This window comes from Nematolebias whitei, chromosome 9 (genome assembly GCF_014905685.2).
Source record: "Nematolebias whitei isolate Nwh7 chromosome 9, NemWhi1, whole genome shotgun sequence".
Taxonomy (NCBI): domain Eukaryota; kingdom Metazoa; phylum Chordata; class Actinopteri; order Cyprinodontiformes; family Rivulidae; genus Nematolebias; species Nematolebias whitei.
Window position 1 is genome coordinate 2,983,576 of NC_056506.1, and position 9,630 is coordinate 2,993,205.

Sequence of the window (9,630 nt, forward strand, 5' to 3'; positions counted from 1 at the left end):
ATACAGACTAGGTGTGGCCTCCCCTGGGTACAGTCTGTGGTACAGAATACGGTCAATAGCCTTGTCCTGCTCCAAAATTTTCAGGCAATCTATTAACTTCTTCTTGTAACCACTTCCTGGATTTCTTTTCAGACTTTTCAAACTGGTTGATACACTTCAATGCTTCATTTAGTTTTTAACTTGCCTTTTTACTACTTTCAGCTTTTAGCTTGTGATTTGTTCCTTTTAATTTGTAGCAAATGTTTTATTCTTTTTAGCTTTAAACTTTGCCATGTTTAACAACTAGATTCAGCTTCTTCCACAAAGTCCTTCAGTTGACATGTTGACATGTTGCCAGTGTTGACATTTTCAGCAAAGATGCTGCTGCTCTAGTTTCAGCTGTCATGTTGGACTGCTCTGTATTCTCATTAGTCAGGTTCTCTTGCCTATGGTTGATCCAGTGTGGAAGGTTGTAGTCGTCTCCCACACGTGAATCTCCAGGTGTCATCTTGTTATGCAGCTAAAAAAGAAAAAAACAGTCCATAACTCATGTGACACAGGATAATGCATGTGATCGAATCCATGAACAGTGGGAGATGATCTGAGTTACCTTAAACAACGGTACAGCATGCAACGGCTGCTCCCCCATACACACCAAGTCTACACCAATGCCTATACGGGGCATACAAGTGTGAGTCATCAGCTTCTCACATTATCTGTTTATCTAAAAAGATGAAATCATCCACTCACTGACCATTGTCAATCATTCGCTGTTTGGTGAGGATCATCAGCAGGCGGTCGACTTCAAACACTCCTACTCCAGGTGTAATAACCACTGACATCTGGCCGGTGCGGTCAAAGTTACGGTTGATGTAGTGCTTGTCGAAAACTGAGGACGACATTTGAACTTTTAAAATTAGAAATGCATTGCAAACATTTATCACACACAACTAGCCTTAAGCATTTAGAAATTTAAATTATTTTAGATTTTCTTTTTCTCATTGAAGTTTTGAAGACACACCTAGATGTGTCTTTCAGTTTGCTGAAGGTTCAATTTGGCCTCACGTCAGAAACTAAAAGTAAATAAAATCTTTAGAGTATATTTTGCACATATAAAGGACTATTTTTTAATTCCATCAGTTATACTTGAAGCAAATTTGCACCAAATATCTTCACAATGAACAAAAGTAAATAAAATTAAAGCTGCAAGCAGCATTGAAGGCCCTCGCAGCAAAGCGCCGCTCTGGCCATACGGCGACCGCATGTGCTCCAGCCACTCCACCCAGTCACCATCGCGAACGCTCTCGTGCCAATCCCACACATGTTCACCACGAGGTACATTTCCTGAATCTTTTACATCGCCTTCTGTTCATGTCAGTACTAGTCCAGCTCCAGGTCTTACAAGTATGCATGAAATCCGACCTTCCAGACAGGAGTAATTGGGACTTCCTGTTTTTAGTGAATGTTTGACAATCACTTTCTTTAGGCTTTTCAACATGTCATGTGGTAAACAACACTGACAGTTTCAGTCACATCTTACACAGGGCTAAGCTGGAAGAGTCACCCAATAATTTACAGTTTCTTCTCTGAATGGGTGGTGCTTAAGTGATGTCATGAATCAACAATACCAATGTGTCTCGAAGTGCTCACTGATCAAGCAAAAAAAAAAAAAAAAAAATCAGGTGCAGATAAGATGATGCATCACTGAGATATAACTGTTTGAATATTCTAGGGGACACACTGGAGTCAAAAGTTAAACAACAAAACCAATCTGTCTATAAGTGCTCATTGATCATGCACAAAAAATCTGGTACATATTGGATGATATTTCAATGAGATATAACTGTTGGAATAATCTAGAGGGTGCACTGGAGTAAAAAGTTAAAGAACATTACCGATGTGTATATAAGTGCTCACTGATTAAGCAAAAAAAATCTGGTTCAGATCGGATGATGTATCACTGAGATAAAACTTTTGGAATAATCTAGGTGGCGCACTCGAGTCAAACGTTAAAGAACACCAATATATATAGAAGTGCTCACTGATGACGAACAATAAATCAGGTTTAGATTGGATAATGTATCATTGAGATATAACTGTAAGAATAATGTATGGGGCGCTGTGGAGGCTGTTGGCCACCTATTATGGATTCCTGTTCAAGGGGTGGATAATGATCGATCATAGTGATTTTTGTGCACCTCAGCTCAAATCTTTTCAATTTAGAGCCAAACGTATTGCAACTGCGTCACTTCTGAATTTGTCACGCCACCCCGCCTACATCCTCCATCTAAAACTCTTTGTAATTTAAATCAAGTCAGACCAACTTGTTATATGTCTTCTAACACAGGATCATCCTGATTAGGTCCAGGGTGTCAAAGAGGGAAGTAAAAAAATTGACTTCCTGTTCTGAGGGGGCGGGACTTTGATCACGTCCAAATATGACCATAGAGGAATGCCGGGCATCCAACAGGGATGAGTCATGCCAAGTTTGGTGCATTTTGTTCTTTCAGTGTGAAAGTTATAGCGTTTGGAAATTAACGGCGTGAAGCATAACATTGAGGCCTGGCCACGCCCCTTTAACGTATACGAAAACACAAGCTTTTGATAACTTTTACTCCCCAATGTTTTAAGGGCCTATTAATCACGTTTGAAGGCAACCCTTCCAAATCCCTAGGAGGAGGTTGTTAAAACTCGCAATTAGAAACGCCCAAAAATGACTCTTTGACCCAAAATGGCCGACTTCCTGTTGAGTGTGGACCATGGCTCCAAGAGACATTTTCATAGGTCCTGAGAAGATACAGATGTTCACAGAGTTTCAGAATTATCGGTCATAAATTGGCTTGAGGCTTAAGTTTTAAAATATTCTAGGGGGCGCTGTGGAGGCTATTTGGAGTCATATGTCTAACCACAATAACAATGCGTCTATAAGTGCTTACTGATGATGCACAATAAATCTGGTGCAGATCGGATGACGTATCACTGATCTAACTGTTAGAATAATCTAGGGGGCGCTGTCGAGGCTATTGGCCACTTCTCATGGATTCCTGTTCAAGGGGTGGATAATGATCAATCATAGTGATTTTGGTACACCTCGGCTCAAATCTGTGCAATTTAAAGCCAAACATATTGCAACAGCGTCACTTCTTAATTTGCCATGCTGCCACACCCACATCCTCCAGTTATAATGGTTTGCGCTTTAAAGCAAGTCAGATCAACTTGTTAAATGTCTTCTAACACAGGATCACCCTGATTAGTTCAAGGGTGCCAGAGAGAGAGAGCTTTCCAAGTAAAAAAAGTGACTTCCTGTTCTGAGGTGGTGGGGCTTTGATGACTTCAGAATATGACAACAGTGGATTGTCAGGCATCCAACAGGGATGAGTCATGCCAAATTTGGTGCACTTCAGCTCATATCTGTGGAATTTAGACCCAAATGTATGGTGACGGCGTTACGTCTTACTTCGCCGCACCGCCCACATGCTCCACCCAAAACTGTCAGTGTTGGAAAGCAAGTTACACCAACATGCCTTCGGTCACTGGACACTATCATGCTGATCAGGTAACAGGGGTCAGATAGGGACCATTCAACGTAAAACTTTACACTTCCTGTTGTCAGGAGGCGTGGCTTAAGTGATGTCATGATTTGGCCATTCAGTCTTGCAGGGGACCGGATGTGGATCAATCATTGAAGGTTTGATGTCTCAGACAGTTTTCGTGTAGGAGCTATTAGAGTTTCTTTTTTCCTGGCAAGATGTAAAACTTTGAGGTCTGGCCCCACCCCTTCAGCATGCTCCGAAACTAACTGTTTAGATAACTTTTTGTCCACTGTGCCTTTTGACCAAAATGGCCAAGTTTGAAACCGATTGAGCAAAATCCCTAGGACGAGTTCGTTTGAATGCGGAGGTTGTAAACTGCCAAAAAGGTGTGAAATTTGGGACAGCATTCCAAAATGTCCGCCTTCCTGTTTATTGTACAACATTGGCGCCAGATGGTTTTCTGTGCATCTTGGGGAATTGGAAAAGCGTACCAAATTTCATGCTTCTATGACGAACTAAGGTTAATGCGAAGGGTATTTTGAAAATTTCCAGGTGGCGCTCTTGAGCCGTTTCTGTTGTGATTTTTGCAACGCCCTTAAAATACGTAATTTTTTTAGCAATCCTGATGTGTCCGCCAAATTTGGTGAGTTTTGGGATATATTAAGACCCCAAAAGGCCAATTCATTTGACGGAAAAATTGCTCGGGCCTAATGAACTGAACCATTACAATAGGCCTTAGTAGCGCTTCGCTGCTCGGGCCTAATTATTTTTAAAACGTGCACCTGCTGCTGCTAAATTTAAAAAAACACCGATGCTGGGGGTGGGGTTGTGCTTGTCTGAGGCATCAAAGAATGATGGATTCTGGCAAGTGGAAGGAGCAATTTTATCCACCACCAGGAGCAATGGAGGAGTCAAGGTGTGGCCAATGGTGGCCTCGGCCCCCATAAAGTAATCTTTAACCACCCTAATCATTTGAGTAAACTATAATGCAATATCAAATCTAGAATGCATAGTTTCCTCAAATGCATAGTTAATGCATAGTTACCTCTTTTTCGGTGTCAAGTTTCGGTATTGGTTGTATGGTGTCACATGGTTTCAGCATGCAGGCAGGTAAAACACCAGACGTATGACAAACAGATTATGTGTTTACACCCAGAGCTGTATAGAGCTGCTGTACCTAATCTATGTATAATGTATGTCTATGGTGCTGGTGACGCCCACAGACGAGGTTCACGTGTGTAGATGAACATATGCTGATATATATTCATAAATTAAACGGATTCTTTCATTTTTCTGGACTGTATAATGTACGTGCATTGAATTTAATAAAATGTGGACGGAAACGTGTTTATCTTTGACTCACCAACGACAGTGGGTCATTTATTTAAAACGATTTAAACACATCACACATTTACATTAATTTGGCAAAATGATTTCAACAACAACATGGTTAATTTAGCAAGTTTTACAAGGAAGACCATACGGCGATGGTTGAAAACCTTGCTTCCAGCTTCACACAGACATTTCTGAAAAATATCTGGAATGACTTGCTAGCAGATAGAAGAATTTTAAAGATGGGAAATGAAGTTTAAGTTGAGAGAGATGGGGAGGGAATTTGTCTGTTATAACCAGAAACAGCACGCTCCTTGTAGACCAGCTTGACCCAACGGTACACTTTGGTTGAGATCCACTCTTTACCTTTGCAGATGATAGTTTCAGCGTTGGTGTAGAGCTTTCCTTTCAACTCTTTCAGCGTCTCCGTAAGAACAGCTAAACCTCGGGAGTCGTGAGATCATCCAGAACAGACATTTCATAATTCCCTGATCTTCTCTCGTTCAGCTTGATTTTTCTTCCTCCAGCATCCTGAATTCCAGCCTTCTGAACTCTGGAACTGCTGTGAACTAGGAAGTGCTGCACCTTTTAAAAAAGGTCACTTCCGGTTCATTTGAGGACTTTCTGATTGGTCGATGGACCAACAGAGGTGTGTTTTTGTGATGTAAGGTGTTGTTAAAAAGTCAAGGAAAAAGATTAAGATTGTTTAAGAACAGACAGAAGATATTATGAAGAACTCAGACTTCGTGGAGTCAATTCTCTAGTATCTTGCTGTAAAAGTTAAACATGACATTTCTTTTTCAGTAAACTTGCAGTTGACCGAAACTTGAACTTTGACCAACTTACACAACTTGCTCATTTCAAACAGACGATCAAGAAATTGAATCATTACTCTGTAACATATTCCAACTTGATTTCCACTTTGAATGAGGATTAAAAATTGTTATTACTGTTTCACAGTTGATTTAAAAATGAGTAGTTCACTTCAACATTTAAAAATGGATTGAACTAACACAATTTGATTATCAAACATTTGTAAAATAGTGATGATAATTGAAAGTAGTGTTCTTTCACTTGATTAATTCAAGAAAGAAAGTCTCAGGATGGGTCAACCTGTATTTCTGGATTCAAATCAATGAAATGACAGTTTCTGTCCCATAAGGTCCTTAAGGTCAAGATTTGACCTCAGGCCTAGTTCACTACACGTGTACAGTGTGTGTTGTCGAACGGCTTCAATTTATGAGCAGAAAGTTGCTCTATGTTTTTCTTCAAGGGGGACCACAGCCTCCCCCCTCCTCCTCTCAGCATTAAAGTCAGCCTGTGAGTGTGAGAGAGCATGAACATCCTGATTCAACATCTCCAAGACTGGACTCGTCTTCATCAAAGAACTCCGAGGACGGCTCTGTGTCTGTGCTTCATCTGGTGAGTTTACGTTTGTTAATGTTACTGCACCTTAACACGTACATCGCGGTGAATTAAACTATGATCCATGTAACTGTAGTCAACTAAGCCTCAGGTCAAAAACCTGACCCTGAGGGCCTTCCTGGAACAGGAACTGTTATTTCATTGATTTGAGTCCAGAAACACAAATTAAGCTCATCCAGAGACTTTCTGAGTGTGTCCTGAACTGATCAATTGAAAGAACACTCGCTTTTCATTATCATTACTATTTTACAATATCTTGATAATCAAAGTGTGTTCAGTTCATATCATTTTTAAATGTTGAAGTGAACTACTCATTTTAAATCAACTGTGAAACAGTATAAATGATTTTTAATCCTCATTCAAAGTAGAAATCAAGTTAAAATGCCTGTCACAAAGTAATGATGCATTTTTGATCTTCTGTCTGAAATGAGAAGGAGTGAGTCGGTCAAAAGTCAAGGAACGGTCAAAAACATGTTTATCAGAACGAAATGTCATGTTTAACTCTCTCAGATAGATAGAAGGAAACTGGCTCCTAAATGTATCTGTTTCTTCAAAACATCTTTCTGTCTGTTCTTAAAACATCTACTCTGTCTCCTTGACTTGTAATAACCTCTTACGTCACTAAAACCACACCCCTGTTGGTTCATTCAACCAATCAGGAAGTTCTCAGAGGAACCGGAAGTGACCTCTTTAAAAGGGTCGACACTTCCTAGTTCCAGGCAGAACAAAGTTCCAAGCTGAACAACGTTCCAGAGAGAACAAGAGTTCCAGGGAGAACCTCGAATGAGAAGTTCCTGAACGAGAAGTTCAGAGGAGCAGAAGTTCGAGCAGTTTCTAATGGAGTGACCAGAGTCCGTCGATGCCACGACGTCTCGCTGTGGCTCTACCCGTCGAACGCTCTGAACAATGAGGAAGTCTGTTCTGTGATGATCTCACGACTCCTGAGGTCACAGCTGTTCTTACGGAGACGCTGAAAAGAGTTGAAAGAAAACTCTACACCAGAGCCGAAACTATCGTCTGCAAAGGTAAAAGAGTCGATCTTCACTTGCGAGTGTACCGTGGGTTAAGCTGCGTCCAAAGGAGCGTGTTGTTCTGGTTATACAGACACATTCCCTCACCCATCTCTCTCCATTTAAACTTCATTTTCCCATCTTTAAAACTCTTCTATCTGCCAGTAATTAATCCAGATATTTTCAGAAATGTCTGTTGTATTTCAGTTGCAAGTAAGAAATCATGGCCGTATGATTTCTCATTGTAAAGCTCATTAATTAAGCTGTGTTAATTGTAATCAATCTGTCAATTAATGTAAATGTGTGATGTGTTTTAAATCGTTTTTAATTAAACGGCTCACTGTTGTTGGTGAGTCAGAAATTTAAACACGTTTCCGTCCACATTTAATCATTCAAGGCATGATAGTACTCAGTCCAGAAAAATGAAAGAATCCGTTTAAATTATGGATAATATCAGACGCATATTATCTCTCATTACATAACGCTAACTTTAAGATATTAGTGTGTAAATTTATTTTATGGGTATCTAAGTACCCATTTAAAATCAGAAGCTAACTAAAGATTGACAGTAACAGATGAAGCTTAGCTTGTAAAAATGTGCTCATCCATTGGGTCAGCTGCTTAAAAAGTTCACTAATGTTCAGTGTTTATGTTAATGTTCTCCTCACAGGAGCCTCTGACCCTGATGTGAGGAGGACAGACAAAAGGAGAGAGAGATGGGGGGGGGGGGGGGGGCACTGCCTTTTTCTACAGTGGAGCTGCATGGTGGAGGTAAGTTAAGCTGTAACGGATGTTGTTGACCAGTTAAACCTTCATCTCTCAGCCTAGATAATGTTTTTTTTTATCAATAATAGCACAACCATGTTATTGTTGATGTTTTGTGTTCTCGTGTCAATTAGGGAGATGATTAGAGCCCTAAACCCCAGAGAACCACAGAGAAGATTCAGGCAGAGACAAAGAGGTGCAGAAGGCTGCCATCAACCCTAACCTCAGTGAATCCAGTGACCTGCTGGTGGGATGTGAGGGACAACATGTCAGTGCAATCAAACTGACAACCAAGCATCTGTGTGTGCAACAATCATCATCTACAGCCTCAGAGTGAACATTTCCTACTGCTGGAGACACCATCAAAGTTACAAATCTTGGTTTTAAGATAGACAGTGATTTTAAACTCGACAGTCAAATAAGGGCCACAGTAAAGTCTGGTTTTTATCATTTGAGAAAATTGGCAAAAGTAAAACCTATTCTTTCAAGGCAACAGTTTGAAACAGTAATCCATGCCTTCATTTCATCACGGCTGGATTACTGTAATTCTCTCTATCTCGGAGTCAGCCAGTCCTCACTCGCACGTCTGCAGCTGGTGCAAAATGCTGCTGCACGTCTTTTAACTGGAACACACAAAAGACAGCACATCACACCTGTCCTGGCTTCTCTCCACTGGCTGCCCGTGTACTTTAGAGTTCATTTTAAAATTCTTTTGTTTGTTTTTAAGGTTTTAAACAGTCTTGCCCCCCCTTATTTAACAGAGCTTCTCCACCATTACACTCCACCTCGGTCACTCAGGTCTGCTGACCAGCTGCTCCTGGTCATCCACAAGAGTAAGAGGAAGCTTAAGCCTGGTATCCACAGGTCTGGTTCTTGTTGTAGCCTGTTGTGTCCGGTTCTAGTGGGACCTCTATTTTTGTGTCTCCACTTTGCCTATAGTTCCCGTTTAGTGGGCGGATTGTTCACCTCTAGTGGGCGGATTATTAATATCAACGCACCATACCAGCTGGTGGCGGTAGTGCTACATTAAGCTCTTTTCTAAGCACCACTAACATGTATTAGAAGAAGAGCTGGAAAACAACACACAACCAAAATGGATGACCTCGATGAACTTGAAGCAGAACCAGCCGCACAGCCTGTCCTGGTCTCTGTCCCGCAAGATGGAGAGCAGGGCCGAGGTGTCAGAGATGCTCTGATGGAGTACCTCATGAGCTGTAACTTATCCTAATTCCACCCCTTAATCTTTTTTACCTCCCCAGCCTTCCTTAGATACAAGTGAACGTTAAAGTGTTGATTTGAAAATAAACATGGATTAATAATTATTCTTGTTTGTTTAATGTACAGACATGTCTTATTACCAGGTTCGTGTAAAAATGGCAAAACAAACACTGCTGCTGTGCTTCTATCACATATGCTGCGTTTTTTAGTGGATGTAGTTTTAGAAAAACTAATCTCTTTAATTTTTGTTTTTAACAAAGAACCAAAACCTACAACAAGAACTTTATATTTGTTTATGCATATATACATTAATCTATTTTAATATATATATATATATATGTCTTCAGCCAGAGACTTCTTCAGATCCC

General features: G+C 40.5%; 1 protein-coding gene across 1 annotated transcript in view; it reads right to left on the bottom strand.

Moving 5' to 3' along the window:
• The window catches only part of depdc5 (DEP domain containing 5, GATOR1 subcomplex subunit), a 393,910-nt gene that overhangs the window by 280,178 nt on the left and 104,102 nt on the right, over positions 1–9,630 (bottom strand). Inside the window, 3 exon segments of the mRNA XM_037681974.1 lie at positions 426–499; positions 590–651; positions 734–868. Of these exon segments, the coding sequence (XP_037537902.1) occupies positions 426–499; positions 590–651; positions 734–868 (271 nt within the window).